Consider the following 19,366-nt stretch of genomic DNA (forward strand, 5'->3'; position numbering starts at 1 on the left):
GCCTTGGGGCCGATTTTGGTCCGTCACCGGCCGTGGTGCTTAAAACCCAAACTGGGTCCTAGAGATTGCCTGAGAGGGGCAGGGCCAGAAAAAGGAGAAAAAGAAAAAAATTGCTGTTCCAACAGCGTGCAGGTGCGGATACCGGTGTGGGATTTGAGCAAAGACCGCCTTCTCCGTCGTAACGCTTTCCAATATAAACGTGAGGTTGATGGCAAATCAAGGGATTAAGCGCGGCTTCGGGAGCAAAAGAACCCCGAGGTTCATTTTTAATGAGAGGAAATTATGCCATAAAGTTTTTAATTCTTGCTGCTTCCCGCCCCGGTTTTGTGGCGCGTTGAGGCTGGTTAAATTCAGCTTTCAGAGAGGAAGTCGATTGGTCTCTGTTCCTCCTCAATAGGCGAGCTGATTTCCATTTCGATATCCTTGTCCAACGTTATGGTTGTTGATCCATGTGACGCTGGCTTAAGTTGTTAAACCCCGTAACTTCTCCGTACTGTAGTAGCGTATCTGTCCAGTAGGTTCGTATTCCCACCCAAGGTATTAAAAAACCAATTTACCTCGCTACTAAGCATGTACAACGTCTTTTATGCCAGGATGGCCGCAGAGCATCCCGTGCCGAATGTTCCGTTGTCTGTCGAGCTGAAAATCCTTCTCGTCTCTCGAAACAAAATCTCCACGGCCCGTCCAAGAAGGATATCAACCAGGTACGAAGCACTCTCCCTCGGCTGTCTGGCTATGCGGGAAAGACTATGAGGGGAAAACGGTAAGCATTGTGAGCTATCTGATATGATACGCGACGCAGAGGCGTGGGCGTCGATCGTGCATCGGACTATTCAAGGGGCGTAACTCACACAGGTCGAAACCCGCAAAGAATGGGCTTAGGCCATAGCAGTCAGGCACAGGCGCTCCGTACCACATAAACTAAATTAACTGACATTTTACGGAGTACCTGACATTAACCTGACAAGCACCGCAATCGGTGGGAAGTTGAAATTGTGAGCTGACGTTGATGAAGTTGACGTTGACGTTGGAAGTTGACATTAAGAGATGGAAGTCGAGTGTTTTGCACATGATTTCTCAAACAGGCAGGCGTCCAGATCGGGTAATTAGCGACGTCCATCAACTTTTCTCGCCTTGAAATCTTCCTTCAAGCACCGAACTAGCTGTTTGGCCGCTGGCTAGAGGCGAAGACAACAGCATCCAGAAGCTCCATTGTAGATCCGGATGGCTGCCAGGGCTTAACTAGTTATCTACCTAATTCTAGCATAGAATTTACTCGCCTACGGGTAGTCAAAACTTTTATCGCTCATGCTCTACGCTATAAAAGAGTATGCACTGAAGGGTGGGTGGCCATCATATCAATTTCATTAATTATATTGTATTAACTTCATGAGTTTTTTCCTCTCCCCGGTTCTAGACAGGTACAGAGTACACGCACGGAGCAAGCGTTCATGCAAGTGGATTTGGTGCCTATGCAGAGATACCAATGACGCCTAGAAGAGACCAGTTAGCGATGTCCGACTATGCTAGCTTATAAAAAATCAAGCATACCGCATGCAGGACGGGGACCAGCGTTGCCAGTCTTCAGGGATTCCTCGTTTCCGCCCTTACCAAGGTCGTCGGTACCTGCGTGGCAGACAATGGTACGCTAAACACCATGTTAGCTACAAGCCTTCCTTTACCAATCACAAAGGGGGGGAGTACATACGCCAACGACACTGTGTTCACCGATCAGCTTGATAAGCTTGTCTTCGGTGGATCCGACAGCGTTGCCCTGAGCATCAGTGCTGATGTTTCCCAAGTCACCAACGTGGCGGACCTCATCGGTGGGAGCACCGTGGGTCTTGTTGAAGGGGTTGTCTGATCTCCATATTAGCACCTGCATATCATCAGAATGCTTATACCCGACCTCAAGCCATCTATATGCATAGATGGCCCAGAAGCTGGGAAAGAGGCTGTCATGACCTACAGTGAGGACCGGCAGAGGTGCAGCCGTTGGTGTTGTCACCGAACTGGTGGATGTGGAAGCCACGCTGGGCGTTGGCATCATGGCCCGTGATGTTCCATTTGATGATGGTGGGCGAGGACTCCGACTCCTGCTCGAAAGTGACGGTGCCCTTGACGTTGGAGTCACCACGCACGACAGCAACTACACAAGCAAGAAGGCGTCAGCAAACAGCAGGAACCTAAAGGTATTTATAGCCCTGCCTCGTCCTCCACCCCCGAGCTACCTTGATAGACACGGCGGCAGAGCAGAGCAGCGGCAGGCAGGCACCACTGGACGTGCGAGAGGCGGCTGGCAGTCCTGCTCAAATTCTCTCACCAGGGCGACAGGGATGGAGGCGGCGGGAGATGTGACGTTGCTTAGCTCACCTGCTTTGACCATTGTGGAGGAGTGTTTCTTTTAAGAAGTGTGTTTTGTTTATCCTTTTTTGGTGCTTCGGGTGGTTGTTCGTTTGTACAGATGTTCGGTTGATGGGACGAGAATGAGAGAGACGAGAAGACGAAAAAGACGGAGGGCGGAAGGAATGGCAGACGAGGGAAAAGCCAGGCAAGGCCTTGTTTGTTTCCCCTCGTAAGCAGAAACTGGCCGATGGTGGGGGTGGACATGTAAACAACCCGGCCTCGCCCTTGTCTTTCATTCTCGTCCTCTCCTTACTCCGTACGCTCCCTGCGGCCGAACTTGATGCTACCCTCGGTCGGGCCTTTTGGCTCGCCATAGCTGCTTGAAAACGGCATCACTATTGGCAATTGCTTATGGCTTCCATCTACTAACATTTATCTACGTGTTAATCACATCTATCTACGTCTTCATCCTCATCGTCTTCAACTCCATCTCCTTCTACTTCATCACCAGCTTTTCTTGTTTTATTTTTTTCTGCTACTATCACCGATGACGTAATAAGTTGCCCCTCATGATGACTAATTCATTCCTCAATAACAACACGTGATTGACATTTAAGGTTTCTTTACTTGCTGAAGAAGGCTCTGATTGGTTATTTCTGGTTGCTGCTGCAAGCTGTTCATTTCTATCGAGGGGTTTCATACTTAGCTAACTAGATACATATATTTAAGGGTTTTTAAAGGACGGAACGCAAAGAGGGTGAAGGCGTTTTCGTAATAATCGCTGCAGTCTCATGTCAATTTGTCATCGTTGCGTAGTTACGATGGAAGAGCATAAAACAAGGAACGGACAAAGAAGATGCCAATTTAGGAAACCCTAAATACCTAGGCCTGGATCTTCTCCTTAAGGATACCCTTGAGGGTGACGGCATCAGCAGCGAACTTGGAGATACCTTCTCGGAGCTTCTCGACGGCCATCTGCTCCTCGTTGAAATCGAAGCGGAAAAGTGCCTCGTTTTCCAAGTAGCTGCGCTTGGGGATGTCGAGGCTAGCGGCACCGGCTGGGTCGAGCTTCTTGGGCACAGCGGCGTTGGAGTTGTAGAGCTCTTCAAGGAGGTTGGGCTATTGATACTTTCCGTTAGTATTTTTCTTTTTTTAATTTGCTTCAACTCTGAGGGGGGTAGTGGAGGGGACATACGGAGATGGTCAGGTAGTCGCATCCAGCAAGCTCAGTGATTTCACCGGTGTTTCTGAACGAGGCACCCATGACAATGGTCTTGTAGCCGTGCTTCTTGTAGTAGTTGAAGATGCTCTGCACGCTCTTGACACCTGGGTCCTCTTGGGCGGTGTACTCTCGCTTCATGGCAGCCTTGTACCAGTCGAGGATTCGGCCGACAAAGGGGGAGATAAGGTAGGCACCGGCCTCGGCGGCGGCGATGGCCTGGACCAGGGAGAACATGAGGGTCAAGTTGCAGTTAATGCCTTGGGACTGCAAGATGCGGGCAGCCTGGATACCTTCCCAAGTAGAAGCAACCTTGATCAAGATTCTGTCCTTGCTGATACCGACGGACTCGTAGAGCTGTATACAGTAAGTACTTGGCCCCCAATTACCCGCTTTATATAGAGTTGGAGCATACCTTGATGATGCGGAGGGCCTTGTCGACGGAAGCCTGAGTGTCGAACGAGTAGTGGGCATCAACCTCGGTAGAGACCTTTCCTGGAATGATGGCGAGGATTTCCTTTCCGAACTCGACGAGTAGTCTGTCCAAAGCGGCGTCGACTTGTTCATCAATGTTGGAGCCCTGTCATAGCGGTTAGCCAGCGTATTCCCATCTTATCATCCGTAGACAAGTCAAGTAGGCCAGCTTCAAACATACGGTCTGCTTGCCATACTCAATGGCAGCATCCATCAACTTGGCGTACTCTGGCTTCTTGGAAGCAGCGAGGATAAGGGAAGGGTTGGTGGTAGCATCCTGAGGCTTGTATTTGCCGATAGCTAAAAGATGGAGAGCCCTTGTCAGCCACGGATGTGCCGGGTTCAACATCAACAACTTGAACTGCGGACTTGCTTCAAGCTGTACGACTTTCGTAGCTGTAACTTACTTGCAAAGTCTCCTGTATTCGCCCAACAGCTTCACGTTAGCCTGTATATCTTCTTCACCCGGATGATGCCCCTCATCCGGCCCCTCATCACTCATCTCTCGTCATATCAAGCCACTCGAGTCTTACCGGAGTCGCAAACGACAGTCTACTCTATCATCAGCCAGGGCTTCCATGGAGGCGAATTGCAAGAAAGGCAACCAAACTTACCGTGCCAGAGGCCTTCAATTGATCAAGGGAAGTAGACATCTTGCTGGAATGTGTAGTGCTGCCAACTTGTCTGTTACGTATGGTCGCGGAAGGTTTCGGAGTAGATTCAGCAGGTCAGTCCGGCTGTTACTGCGAAGGGTGAAGATGAAGAATTGATGATGTCTCGATGAAATCGAAGTTGGAATGAAGATGGACTCCTGAAGCGGGCGCCGTGGTTCATATAAACCTAACGCCGACAGAGGTGGCAAGCTCCCTTTGGCTGGTTGGATCACTAAGCAGCCCGCGGTCTTTTTCCCTTGGTGGGGCAGGCCTGCTCTCGGGCGTAACCCCGCGGAAAGCGTTTCGGTTGAGCTTCCGCCGCGCTTATTTGGGATATAAAAAGGCTGCGACGTTGCACATCTAACCACTGGACAGCTGAGAGTTTGGTAGCTGCTTAGCGTTATGCCAAAGTCTCAGGGGCTGTGTTATCATCAAGTCAATGGTATAGTGGTCATCAGACTCTTCACGGATACCCTCTTCAGCTCTTGCCGAGCTAGTCCGTCCATTGGTTCCATTAGTGACTCCGAGAGGAGCCGCATACGGTCACCATGGGTGTCAAATGACCAAATGAATGTGTCTCATCAGCAAACATATTCCTGTTACTTTAACAAAGGGCTAGGTTATAGAAAACACAAGTGAAGGCTCAAAACTTAATGCAAGCGGTGAAGTGAACGGCTCGATGTTTGATTCGCTAGTTACAGTTCTGTGATCAACCACTATTTGGAAACATTAGCATTTGCAGACATCCCAGCTAGCTGCACCACAATGGATGCGTAACGAAGCGTTCAAGTGCTTAGGACTATATCTCGGGAAAGCAAGCTACATTATAAACATCGGTCAGTACTCCGTACATCCAGGCCTAGCCGTGGGGGGAAGTATAGAATGGGGTCAACGGGAGTAGTTGGCCGCAGTCCTACTTATGCATACCCCCCACTCAACGGCCTGCCTCTTGAAAGTCCCTCTACATGCCATGGTTCCGTTGGGGGCAACTCTTCCTAACTCTTCAAACTGTTTGATTGAATCGTTGATGATATATATCACACCCTGCTCTCCAACGAAAAAGTTGATACTTCCGGATCTTCCTTTGCGTTTGAGACCAAATTTGCAGGTCCCATGGTCGTTAATTTTGTGTTGGGTTCCAATTGCATTTTCTCTTCCCAAAATGTAGTAATATTGGCCTGGATTTCCTTGGCAGTTTCGAGGCAGTCAGACACCAATGGAGATCCCTCGCCATGATCTAAAAGCCATGGCAGGACTGCATACCGGCATGCAGATGGACCCTGGAGTCGTAACGTCCTGGTCTATGAGATATGCTCGCGTATGTCCACGCCTTGCACTTTGGAGAACACACACAGTAAAGCTGATCATCAAACAGCTAGCCGTCATATGCATCATCTACACACCTAAATACTTCTCTGGGCGGATCGACTATCTCACACTTGAAGCCTGATGCTTAAAGTAGAGGCTGCTTTCATGTCGGGAGGGAGACTTACGTTATGGGATTCATAAACAAGCCCTTCTAAATGCTAGTAGTTTTTCCAGTGAAACCAACAGCGCTCCCCTTGAGCTCATCCTCTGAGGAATCTTTAGCGGATGGTAACGTTCCCGAGACTAATTGCGTACTGTAAGTCTGTTTCTCCATCATGGCAGAATGAACTATAATATTCTGTCCCACTTATCATGGACAGTATATTGATTGTCTTTGTCAAATTAATAATGTTGTGAAGATACATTCCAAAAGGGCACCCAGGCTGTGATAATGGATTCTGAGCATCCCATTAATAGCTATTAGTACTGATCAGAAATATTCGAGTTGATACGGGCTAGAAGAGGGAGTTTAATACCTGATTGTGGAGATCATTGGTCACATAAATCATATAATCCACGATTTTACCGATGTTGCCAATAGAAAACTCTTTTGAATATCAATGGGAAGTAGGAGACACGATAGATACTGTCGTTTTGGGTAGCAAATTTTCCGGAACAAGCAGGAAAGCAACATAATTTATTCCTTTGCCCTTAACACCAGTGGGTATCATTGGGGTAGATGGGACTTAGTTTAAATCCGCCTTGATACCACATTAAGTGGACGAGGGTTAAGAAAAGGAACCTCATTGTTATGCGATGGCGCTTGGGTATCAGGAACTTGGGGGCCAAAATGGCATTAGTTAGGGCTGGAAAAGGAGGCTTTCTAGTACTTAAACAAGTGATTGTGCCTGCCCAAATGTCACTACAACCATCCAACCCTAGGTTGTTTTATTTTATTGACATTTTCCAGAACACCATAGTTAGGCTGTTGGCTGCGGCAGTTGATGAGTAGCTGCCGCCAACAATTGATATATATGGTATGATCCATCCAGATTAGGCTATTTCTGAAAATCGGGGAGAGTGCCGGATGAGCAGCAAAAATTCCACCATTCAACCTTCACTTCAGGCTTAGTGAAGTTTGTGCTAGGGTTATAACTAACCACTAACTATCCATGCCGGGAATGCAGTATTTTTGAGCTAAGGAGCCGCAACCGTTCCCGAGTGCAACTTGGATTGACTTGCAGTCAACCTGGCCAACGGGCCGCGCGTTATGCGGCCAATGTGGAGTTTCCGCGCGTAGTTGAGTTTACTTTTGGCGCTAAATGGTGCGGTAAAGCGGGTCTGGATTGCAATATTTTTAGATCCAGCGAATATAGAAACTGATGTGCTGGAACACAACATCAGAGCTCATTGTTCTAGGGTATATGGGGAAAGAATAATTTTAAAAATTTATAAGATGCATTACCGGCTTCCACTGTTTTGCCATTGCTGCCATAACTCGCCTTTGCTGCAGTGCTCCGTCCTAGGGGTGGTCTGCTCCTTCCGTATACAATCAAATGCCAGAGACAAATGCAGCTCCATCGCTGAAGCCCGGGAAATCACCGTGGATTCTTTTAAATTGTTAAATCCAGGCGTCTCTTGCCCGAAATTGAGAGCTGACCGGCGCTGCTGTAATATCCTCACAGTCTAGCCAAGTATGCTTTGAACAACAGATCCTTATCATAATCATAATCGTCTATAAGTTAAACAGAATGTCAACCAGTAATTTCCTTGCTTGAGTCTCTAATGACGCTGCACACAATTCCACTCATAAACTTGCCCCGATTCATCACCCGTATATACAACATGTGAGAGGGGAAGAACACATGTGATTCCTGCAAGAGCTGCTGCTCCATCGCCACGCGAAGTGTTTACGTGGTGAAGCTGACGAATGAGATCCAGCTCAAACACCCCATTTCTGATGCACTTGCTCCATATCTATTCAGTATCACATTAGTAGCTATTATTAGTAGCATAGAGAATAAAGCTGTGTCTAAATCGGTGACTTACATTTACTAGACCCTTCCGATGGCCTGTGAAAAATAGTTCGCGTTCTAACCACTCATTGCCAGCCCCTTCATAGAAAGCACAGGAGAGGACATTATCGTCTGACTGTTCGCAAACAGGCCTTTCGAGAAGAAGAGTACCGTTCAAAGTAAAAAGGCACACCATATTGCCACGGCAAACAGCAATATTTCCTGTTACATCATTGATCCGGGCGCACTGGAATGGTGAGTCAGTCAAAAGGTAGCAACCAATGGCTCGGGGGCTGTATCTTACGCTAACTGGTGGTCCAGTTGATAATTCTCTTAAAAACTCTAGTCGATTAAGATCCCATAGCATGACTTGACCATCCTTAGAAGCAGATAAAATCGTGCTAAATGACCTTGAAACAGCAAGGACGGTGACAGGTGACCTATGACCAAAAAGGGAGGCTTTTGGCAGGAGATCAACAGATCGAGATGTTGATGTGAATGACCAGACGGCTATGGTGCAATCGGTGCCAGCAGTAATCAAGGTCTGGGAATCGGCAAAAATCGCAGAAGAAAGCTGGCCGATGTGGACATGTTCGAAGTGGCCAATTAACTATGAATGTAAATTAGTATTAGGGTTCATTTTATCCTTATTAAGGAGCGTATGCTGTACCTTTCTTGACTCGGCTGCATAAAAACGGACGCTGCCATCCGAGAATCCCCACTCCATATATCGGTCATATGCTGGGGGGATGTTAAGCCGAAATGCTGCTGCACATAGGAGGCGGTCTTGCTTTACTGAGAAAGACAGGGAAGACACTCGCTCTTGAATATCTAACGGTAGAGGCTAAATTAGAATAAAGTATAGGGGAAGGTGTCTGAGATATAATCATACCTAATAGAGTAAATGGTAGACGGGTTAATGAATCTGCAGAGCTATCTAGGCGAATAGGTTTGTTTTGGATCTCTTCCCGGCCTGGATGGTGTTTATGAAATACCTGATGGGGAGTCTGGCCAAAGTTGTGAATAATTCCTATGGTTGCTAATCTCTCCATGGGGTCTTCAATGCTGTCAAGGTCCTTGGCGCCACGGTAAGACAAATGGTGAAAAACATTAACGGCTTCAAGGGCCGCTTCGCCTCGTTGTTTAGTACCGAAGATCAAGTCAATCCACTGATGTAAATTGCGGGTAACAAACGGGCTTTCAAGCGCCTCACGATGTTTAGCTATAAAAATCTTTGGATCTCCTTTTGCCCATGGAGGAAGCTCCACAGAGTCAATAGATTGGCCTGTACTCTGTCGTATCCCAAAGTCATAGTTATTGGAGTTTGACAGGAATTCTGGCAAGTAGAAAAACTCAGGTATCAACTCTCGAACATCGGTCATATTCAGCCGTGATGCAGAGTTCCACGCATCGGGAATCGAGAAAAACAGGCGATCAGCATGATCAAATGTTCCACCTTGTAGGAGTAGATAAGATTTTACAAATGGCTGGAGTCGTATCAGGTATGAACACACAATCATAGCAGAAGAATAGTGAGTCCCGTAGTGAAAGGGCGGAGCGTTTTCGTCACCCATTTCTGCAAATGACTGATATCTGCTCCTGAAATCTGCCTCGCGCGTTATCGTCTGACATCCCATAGGTTTCGAAAGGTCGCGGAAAGTTCTTGGGTTTGTAAGATCGAGTTCTTCACTGGTATAATCAGCAAGCACCCACGGAAATACAGGGTATTGAGTCAAGTCATTGAAAGTTCGGCCTGCAAGTGTATTGACGAGCATCAGATAATGGAAATTTGACATCTCGCCCTTCAGCCACTTCCGTGTTGCTGGGTGTGAAGGCATCTGGCTGAAGACGTTTACAAGTTTTGATCCAAAGAATTGTGAGTTGTTCCCTTCACTGCGCAAAGTTTCAAAGCGCCACGAGTCTTCTGTTGAACTGCTGTTCCCTTGCGTTTGAGGTGCCCGAGACGTCAACTCGTTGTATAGCTCGTTGCGTAACTTAGCTGAGATGAGGGTAAGTAAGTAACTTCGCCCGTCAGAGAAGAATATTTCCAAGGCAACGTCACGGAAGAGAAATTGGCGCTTCGACACACTAACAACGTCGGCCCAAATCCAGCTTCGAGATCTATGGGCCCCGTTATTGTGTTTCCGATCATCAGACTCTCTGCCAGAAATCACGCGGACGTAAGGATCTCTTTCCTCAGGATGCGCTTGGGACACATGGACAATCTCGCAGTCGGCGCGCTGGAAAAAATTATCCATTATATAGAGGCTGATTTTTCCGAGTATCAAAAGACCTTCGCAGGCCTCCAGTCCAATAATGCGGGAGATATTGCAAACATATTGTACTTGATCGCCTCGTTGAAGATTTTTCATCACTTTACGATTCTTATCTTCGTAAGGGTCATTACCGGTTGGCTCATCTATCAACTCAAAGCTATCCTCGGTGGCTGATTTATCTTCGGCCTCGTTATCAAGAGATTCTGTGTCGACAGAATCAGGCACAATAGTAGATGGTGACAGAGTAATGATATCACTATTTGACGCAGTACGTGTGCGAACATCCAATTTTATTTCAGGGGTATCATTGGCAACTTTTCTTTTTGGCTGGTAATCCCGTTTGCCAGTTGAATCATCTGGCGTTACCCGTAAACGCATTCTACTGCGCCCCTCTGTCTGATCTAGACGCCAGTTATTCTTGGTTTGGGTGGCTAGGAAGCCATTTTCGCGCCTCAAATTTGTGAACATCCTGGAAAAAGCAGAGGCCATGAAATTAAAATCGTCTTGTTGATCTTGGACTGCTCGTTGATGCTTTAAACCTTCCGACACGGATATATTGGCTGTCCAATGTCCGAAGGTGATACCATGCTTACGCAGGATCTCTTCATTTACTGACTCGATCTGCGTCCATTGCCTTAATTTGTCCTTTCTTTTCGATGCTCTTATACGCGCCGTTTCTTGAGTCTTAGTATTCTCATCACGGACGAAACTTTCCCAGCCCTTGCACAAAGCACCAAAGAAGAAGCAGTCGAGGTCATCCCGCTGGTCATCAATCCAATGAAGGAAGCTATCATCGTCCATCCCTACAAGTTTCTGGAAGCCTAGGGAAAGCCGCCTATGGAGCGACGGGGTGGCCTGACCAAGGATGGCAGAGGTTTCTGACGGTTTTTGCACGAGGGTGATTCTCCACAACCCAGCTGCTGCCACGCGCACATCTTCTTTCTCCGTCACAATTTTGGAATATAATAAATAATATATTAGCTGCAGTTGCTCGTTGGGAGATTCTTCATGAGATAAAAGGACTGTTTGCCAGTATGTGAGCTGCTGTAGAAAGGAGTAAGCGTTTTGCCCTTCGGCTGCAGAAAGCCGTAGGAGTACGGTCCGAAACACTGTCGAGCGAATGCCTGCAATTGTCTGGCTACAAAGCCGGACACTTTTCAAAGAAGCAATATCTGGCTCCTGTAAATATTCGAGAACGGGACCAATAAAGTTCAACGTAGCTATTGCTCCATCAATGAACCATCCACCGTAAACGGCGTCAGCTACATAGGAGAGCAGCCGAGACAGATTGTTCAGCACACGGGGTTCGATAAGTATTTTCTTATGCTTCGAAATCTTTGCTTCTAGATGTGCAAGTAGATTCTTAAGAATCCAGGACTCGAAAAATATCTGGTGTTCCACAAATCCAGGAGGGATCCGGGCAAATAATAGCAAGCCTGGAAACTCCTTGCGCCCGAACAGCTGGTCTGTGTAAACAGCTAGAAGAATATCAAGGATATCGTTGGCCACAGGATTAGTTGGGTGGGGGCTTGCGGCATCGTGCACAGGCGTTACAATCTGTTGTAACCGGGCAGGAGAAGGGGAATATTTCGATTTATTCGAGGATACCAGAATAAACGATGATGACCGGTGAAGCTCACGCTCATTACCTTGAGTATCTGTCCCCTCAACTGTGCTAGTGCGCACAATAGGTCTCGCGCCTTGAAGCGGTTGAATCGTAACCATGTCACCACCAAATCTGAGCCCTTCTGAATTGGACTCTAGTTCAAAGCCCGCATTAACTATATCGGAGCCAACCACTACAGGGTATAAAGCACGCAGGAGTTCTTCGACATAATTGGATGTCACTGTAAAATCTCGAAAATTTTGAGACTTCTCATGTATACGAGCCAGAAAATCAACAACTGCCTTTAAAATGTCCTGGTCTGAAGATACAGGCCCAGCGGTGGTAGCTTCTGTGTCAATTAGTTAGTTTTCCAGTATAACAAAATTGGACACTATTACGAGGCAGGGAATGGTAGAATATTGCATAAAACAAACCTGAACGCAATGAGCTGCTCCCCGAATCCGCTCTAGGACGAACCACATATACACTGTCATCATCCTCTGGATGGATAGACGGGGAGCTACCCCTAGGCATCACTGTTGCTTTCAAGCCAAGCTGGAGCATTCCTGTAATAACAGGGAGAACCTCTGGAAATGACACTTTGAGAGTCTCAGGGGACGACAATAACCGCTGAAGGTCTGAGGGGCCGGAATTTCTATCCAAGTTAATCAAACCTGGATCCAGGCCGAAGAGAATTGAGAAACATAGTGGCCACAATGGCGCTAAGTTCCACCATCTTTTAAGACGATGGCGCATCACCACAAATCCACCTGTCTTCTCTGCAAATTTTTTGGTATAAGCAGTGCCATGGACGATAAACAGACGAGATAAAATCATCGTGACCAATATCACTACGTCTGGGTTATCTTCTGAGAGGAGATATAAGAGCCACTAGAAACGAGACATGGTAAGCTGTAAATTCCAATGTGAGTTGCAATGAAAGTTATGATTTACCTTATTAGTGACTGTCCTCGCAAATTTTTGAATACTGACAGTATCTTCGCTGTTGCAAAAGACCTCGGTGAAAACTCGCAAAATTTCCACCCCAATTTGTTCCTTTGAAATGTAACCGGGGACATGATCAGTGTGCAAATTTCCTGGTCGCCGGGACCGTATGTCAAGGCGAGTAGTTTTGTTTTTGTTGGCTTGGTTCACGCGCTGCTTTGCCGAGTGTATAGAGAACGTAATGAAAAGCGATACAGAACGAAGGACTTCTGCGGTCATACAAGCGCCCACTAGACTTTTGAATGCCGCCACGAATAGCTTCAAAGTTGCTGCTGTGAAAATTTCTGCCTTCAGGGCCTCTATAAGCCTTTTTATTACACCTGCATATACAAAATTAGCATATCTTACACCTACTGGGAAAGGACTAAGGGTGAGGGTGATGAGAACATACGCATTCTGGATAGCCGTTTTGAATTGAACCTGTGATATTGGCTCTCCAGGCAGAAAGTTCGGAACTGGGAATAGTATATCTCCAGCAATGGTAAATCAGCTTGTCTCCATATATCCAGGTCAATTAGTAGGATCCGGTATGCCAGTGGATTTATTATTAAAGATTTTTTCGGGTTCTCAAAATCGTACCCTACGAATCTAAGGATGGGTATCAAAAGCTCCATAGATGCCTCATTCCGTTCTTGCGTAGTGTTGCACACCGTACTTGTTTTCAACGGCGAACTCTGGACAGGTGATGCAAACCCGAGCTTTTCTCGTAGAAGCATGGCGAGTATACCATATCCATTCTCCTTTTCCATGGCCTCACTATTTCTCCAGTTGTCCTGTACAGCCTCAAAGAGCAGCTCTAGGGCAAGACGAAGTGATTCGCGGGCAGTTGCTGCTTCAACTAAACTGAGGTGGACGCCCGCACAGCCACCAATTCGCCAACTCACATCATCTAAGGATTGCGGAACTATAACAACAGGATCCCCTGTAAGTATTGCAACACCATGAGGTTGTGTTAAGGCGTCATTAATTGCGGGAACGGCTCCATTGATAACCACAGAATTTCCCTTAACTTTGGTAAGTTGGGTTAAAGACTTGCCAGCGCTTTTTGAGAGTGATTTCACCAGTTGTGATTCATCAATATTATTAGTGTCATCATCATCCATGACCGAAGTAGGCGATATATTGAGCAGGACAGAGTTTTCAGGAATCAAAATGCTACCTTTCTGTCTAATGACGGAAACAATGTCTGACTGATCCTCCTTGCCAGCATGAAGGTTCTCATTGCGTAGATTCAAGGTCGCAGACGCCCTATATGTCTGAAAAGAGCCTAGACAATCCTGAAAGTTTCCATAATATCTAGGCCCAAGATGGCAAAGCACAGCGATAAGGTCATCATTGAACGCTTCATCAAACAGGATAGCAGAGGCGAGTGACCATTTCGAGGAAGATATGCCTTTCCCGACTCTAACAGCAAGGTCCCGAGGGGTTCCTAAAAACGCTTGGATTTGGGGATGTTTTTGGTTCGGACGAGCTTTTGGTACAACTGGGTAGTCCGCTTTGAGCTGTTCTGCAAATTCACCATTTACAAAGAGAAGTGCACGAGATAAAGACAGTGTTTTGGGCCGTTTATGCACAATGCAAATATGGTACCATTGGCCAGGTAGGAACTTGGTGGCCTTGAAACGAACACTGGGTCTGATACCTTTAATTGAGGTTTGCAATATAAGGTTATGAGTGTCCTTCTCAAGGTAGACTAAAACGAAGCATGTCTGTGAAGCATCATAGGCACCAAACAGTGTAGTATGGGTGTCTGGTTCAAATTTGTCAACCCTTGCCCAGATGGTTAGAGTATAACCACTAGAGGTGATAGATGGAAATGGCCTCCCTAAGGTTGGCAGCTCAATTGAACTGTATCCATGGGAAGAAAGGTCGAAGTGTACGCAAGGAGGGCTTTTTGAAGACTTCAACGCATCTAACAGAAACCTGGAAACCTGTGGTACTTTTTGCGCCTTTTGGTAGAGTTGTATAGCATCCTGTAGGGAGTTAACTCCATGCTGGCATAAAATTGTGGCCAATTTCAGGTATGCTTCTAGTTCATCCTTTGACCGTTCGGGAACTGTTACGAGGGTTAAGAGCGGAGAGAGGATTCCTGTGGAATGAAGAGCAAGGCAATTCCGTTGGGATAATGAAGCAAGACGAGTAAGACATAGTGGGACCGAAAGCCGAAGGATTGGATAGGTCTCCTGTTCAACGGTTTGTGCCAGCCATAATCGCAATAAGGCCCCAAAAAATTCTGGATTTTCTACAACCTCTCCATTTCCCAAAGTACGGTTGACCAACTCGGAGAGTGAAAGCAGGTTGTTTGAACCAGAGTCCTCTGCCTTTTTTCTAACAGTCGTGAAGAACTGTGACATGGTTTCCTGCCCCAAGCCAGCAGCCAAAAGGCCACCATAAAAGAGCTCTGCATCCTGGGTGCTACTCAGTTTGACGGCTAGGCCTGAGAGTATCCGTTCATACGCCACAATTCCTCCTCCATTATCACGTTTGCCGAAATATCGTTTGTTCCCTGGGTCATCCTTCAAGCTTTCCGCAACTATGCCTAAGGAATCTTTGACAATTGACAGAAGTAGTTTCCCGTCCGCGTCCCCCGTCGTGTCTGGATTGTATAGATCTGCCAAATAGGCTAAGAGGCCTAAGACATTTTCGAACCCTTTGAGCTGACGGAAAAGGCTCTTTGCTTCTTGAGGCTGGTGGTCATCGATAAGCGTATGACGTATTAAAAGGATATGTTCGGTGGCTCCGGACGCTTCTTCGATAGACGCTGGAGGGTTACGGCGGCAGCTGGCTAGGCCGTCAATTGCGGGCTGGAGGATTGGAGTCAGTCTTTCTAACGAGATGGTGGACGATGACACTCTCGGACGAGTTTGCGCGCCGCTCATCTTGGGCGGATATGCAGTGTGTAAGGTCTGCAGCTACCAGCTATCAGTCTCATCGCGTGATGCAACCGGGCATTCTTGGTCGTGAGAGGTAGGTGTGTCTAGTGGGAGTAGAAAGAGAGAAATCTGGGTCATGGAACGTTTCTCTCTCTGCCACTGATAGTGACTAGGCCGTGTAAAATCAAAGGATACGCAAGACGGTACCTCTCCAGTAGAGTACTCTGTCGCCCATTAACGAGTGCGAATTCACCCTTGAAGCTGGCCCGGCGGATGTCTTTCCTCGACTTACTCCCGCGCGGCGAAACTTATCACGTGACGAAAACTGGGCCTGGGCCTTATCAGAGCCGTTGATTCTTTGTTCGGCCTTTGATCATATACAGTATATGGACGTTAAGTAGAAAGAGTGATAACGATAGAGATAGATAGAGTACACGAGAAAATTACTGCGACGAATACTTTAATATGGATACTATTCTGTATGCACCGTTCATCAACAGGGTTAGATTCCCTCAGGACACCTCTCAGGAGACTACTTGAAGATGAAACAACCGACTTTTCAACCTCCTCCAGGCACTTATCCCATAAAATAACTCACTTCCATTAAGATTCTGAGACCAATCGAGCATCCTTAAACCCTCTAAGCAGCCCGTCTCCAGTTCATCCGACAGAGTTTGACCATACTCTTCGACAAGCCTACATATATATATATATATTGGGGTATTATTCATTCACTAAAGGTTTGCTCGAGAGAGAATCGACATACCTGAAATGATAGAACTAAGTCATCATTTACTTCCGTCAAGTTCCACATGCCAGACGAGGAGATAGGCAGGGATTGGCTTTCCATCTTGCATTAAAAAGTCTTCCTTGCGGATGAATCAATTATGACCTCGCCGGCATTAAAACATACTCGATGGCCATCGAGTTCCGCAAATATAAACGAGGACGGGTAATCGCTACAGTCGATACGTGAAGCGACTTGTATTGAGAATGCTCTACAAAGCCCTGTGCCATTCTTCTAAAGAGGAGCTAGTTCTGCTACTCTGGTGTTTTGTAGGAGCTCTCCTACCCTCACTTTATCGATAGATATTTCACCTGTGACAAAGTCATCGAGTACAATGTGGGTACAGAGCTCCACATTCCAGCTCGGTTGAGCCGTATCGGGTTTCCACCGGAGAGAGCTGTTTGGAGGCGAACATGACGGGGTGCGAGATGATGGGCATTGGTATCAATGTCCTCCAAGAACACACAGACGGCCATACCGTCATTAGCGATGGAGTTTAGCACTTCGAGCCGACTGCTGAATGTCAGACAATTGTCCAGCTGCAGCCCTCTCTTGAGGTAGTCGTACCAATTTGGTCCATTGAAGACGCCAATGGCCTGGGCTTACCAAGAATAAACTCGAGAATAGCAAGGGATATATAACAAGAAGTTACCCAAATATCTTGTTGGAACTCGCACACATTATCCAAGGTATCCTTGGGGTATTAGGCCTTTTGTCCCTTATGGCCCAGGACATCTTGATAGGCTTCTGACTCCGCTGATAGAGAGGGCAGAATATACTAGACGCTATTGATGGAAGGAACAATTATAAGCCCTTTCCTGCAGTTTCGTATTTGATGCCATCATCCGTGTCGTATGGAAGACTTTGCCCGTAACTATTATTATTTTGCAGAAATAAAATATTAAGAGTTGAGACATGGTGATCTTAGTTGGTGAAAAAATCGACTGACAGAAGAGTTCAAGCTATCGGGGTGGAGCAGTAGGGAGAAAGTATACAAACGGAAACTCTGTAAGGAGCATGAAAAGATGTTTTAGGGACTGAAAGATAGCAGATAATGCTGGAGCTGAAAAGTAGATATGCCTTGTTGGTGACGTTGATAATGGTACAGTCACTAGATGCTTGGAGTGACGCGATATGTCTTGGCGCCAAAGTCTATCACGTGATTAGTTTATATAAGCAACCGTCATTCATATCAAGGGGACTGGTGTGTCTTGTTGACTACCGCTGGTACGGAGTAGGTGCTTCGATATATGATAGAGCAACCCACGGTGGGAAGAAGGCACAATCTACTCCGTACCATCTCTGAGCTTGTTCACGGAAGGCACCATCAGTTCTAGGCACCAGATGCGGCAAGAAGAACCTTGCCGCCTGTTCCCTGTCTGGTGTCACCTGCCGGTAGCTTACAGAGCTGCTTTGGACCATCATCCTAGCGGTTCTTTAAGCCTAGAGTTAGCTAAGTGACTAGTTGGTAGCGACGCGCCAGACGGTGGCGGTTTCAGCCATTTCCCACCGGCCCTCGCCAGTGCTGGGGTCTGAGATGCCTCACACGGTCTTCTGCACTTCACCGGCTCTTCCAAGATGAGCGAAGTCGGCAGAGGCGACTCTCCGTCACAAGGGGAGCACCCGGGCATGGATTATCTCCACTGTTGGCATGGCAGCCTTGCCCAGAGGGTTTTTGGCTGGAGTCACATCTGGCCTGCAGTCGGGCACTAGTATTTTCTCCGGCGATCCCTGCGGAGCTAGCTAGCGAGCAAAAGCTGGAGCTGCTGGAGCTCTCCCAGGCACGGAAGCTCACGAATGTTGAACAAGGCCGTCGTCACCTTGAGCGTCCCTGTAGCTAGACTTCTCATCACGAGCGCTGCCTCTCACGTAACTACTCCGTCCAGGGCGTAATATGGGCCGAGTCACTGGTTATCACGAGCTTCTTTTTGCGAGCAAGAAAGAAACAACGTGACCCCAGCCAAACCTTACATAAGCTCGACTCCACTTATAGAGCAAGGCATGTGACGTGATTTGATGAGTCAGCGCGAGGATCTTACATCATCCGCTCCGGCCGCCGGGACTTCATCTGTCGACCTCCAACCTCCTCCTCCTCGTCATCTTCTCTTCTTCTTCTCATCACCAGCTTCTCTTCTGCTTCTTTTGCTCTTTCACTCATCATCACCTTCATCGGGGTCTTCCATCACACTTTTATCTCTAGTCTGTCTGCTCTCCTTCTCTCGAGCTTCTCATTCTTACCTCCCCGTCCTTGACCTCGCCCTTGTCGTCACCATGAAGGGCCTCCTCAGCCTCTCGGTGTTGCCTGTCCTGGCATACGCCTCCCCCATGATCGTTGACTCCATCCACCAGAATGCTGCTCCTATCCTCTCCTCTACAAACGCCAAAGATATCCCGGATTCGTACATAGTGGTCTTCAAGAAGGGTGTCTCCTCTACCTCGGCTCTAGCTCACCAGACCTGGGTCCAGGACATTCACACCTCTGTCGAGTCCAAGCGTATGAAGAAACGCAACCAGTTCACATTCAAGAACGAGGCCTTTAATGGCTTGAAGCACACATTTGATCTTGCCGGTGGCCTTCTCGGCTACTCTGGCCACTTCGACGAAGAGGTCATCGAGCAAGTCCGCAGACATCCTGACGTCAGTTTCACCCCCCAAGGCTGAGAGAGCTCTTCCAGAGCTACCAGCCACCCCCAGATTCTTCTTTTCTCTTTTCTTTTTCTGCCTGCATACTGACAGGAATATACAGGTTGAATACATTGAACGGGACTCTGAAGTCCACACCCTCAGTGCTTCCACTGAAAACG

The 19,366-nt window shown here is 47.3% G+C and overlaps 4 protein-coding genes across 4 annotated transcripts in view; 1 reads left to right on the forward strand and 3 right to left on the reverse strand.

The window, feature by feature from the left end:
• Positions 1–1,531: 1,531 nt before the first annotated feature.
• MGYG_03995 (superoxide dismutase) lies at positions 1,532–2,386 on the reverse strand (the record flags this gene model as incomplete). Its single annotated transcript, XM_003173776.1, has 4 exons — positions 1,532–1,648; positions 1,709–1,860; positions 1,970–2,149; positions 2,374–2,386. 4 exons carry the CDS (start codon positions 2,384–2,386, stop codon positions 1,532–1,534), a joined length of 462 nt encoding a protein of 153 aa, XP_003173824.1.
• An 842-nt stretch (positions 2,387–3,228) lies between these two features.
• Positions 3,229–4,692, reverse strand: MGYG_03996 (transaldolase; the record flags this gene model as incomplete). The annotated part of the gene is made up of 6 exons (XM_003173777.1): positions 3,229–3,465; positions 3,542–3,922; positions 3,981–4,145; positions 4,221–4,435; positions 4,573–4,591; positions 4,654–4,692. The coding sequence occupies 6 exons, from the start codon at positions 4,690–4,692 to the stop codon at positions 3,229–3,231; spliced, it is 1,056 nt and encodes a 351-aa protein (XP_003173825.1).
• A 3,090-nt stretch (positions 4,693–7,782) lies between these two features.
• On the reverse strand, positions 7,783–15,781 carry MGYG_03998 (WD repeat and FYVE domain-containing protein 3; the record flags this gene model as incomplete). Its single annotated transcript, XM_003173778.1, has 8 exons — positions 7,783–7,977; positions 8,050–8,262; positions 8,320–8,625; positions 8,686–8,846; positions 8,908–12,246; positions 12,332–12,788; positions 12,852–13,222; positions 13,294–15,781. The coding sequence occupies 8 exons, from the start codon at positions 15,779–15,781 to the stop codon at positions 7,783–7,785; spliced, it is 7,530 nt and encodes a 2,509-aa protein (XP_003173826.1).
• Positions 15,782–18,833: 3,052 nt separating this feature from the next.
• The window catches only part of MGYG_03999 (hypothetical protein), a gene marked incomplete at both ends in the record, with an annotated part of 1,752 nt that continues 1,219 nt past the window's right edge, over positions 18,834–19,366 (forward strand). The window contains one exon of the mRNA XM_003173779.1: positions 18,834–19,199. Within this exon, the coding sequence (XP_003173827.1) occupies positions 18,834–19,199 (366 nt within the window). The remainder of the gene's footprint in view (positions 19,200–19,366) is intronic.

Source organism: Nannizzia gypsea, genomic scaffold (genome assembly GCF_000150975.2).
Source record: "Nannizzia gypsea CBS 118893 supercont1.3 genomic scaffold, whole genome shotgun sequence".
NCBI classification, from domain to species: Eukaryota; Fungi; Ascomycota; class Eurotiomycetes; order Onygenales; family Arthrodermataceae; genus Nannizzia; species Nannizzia gypsea.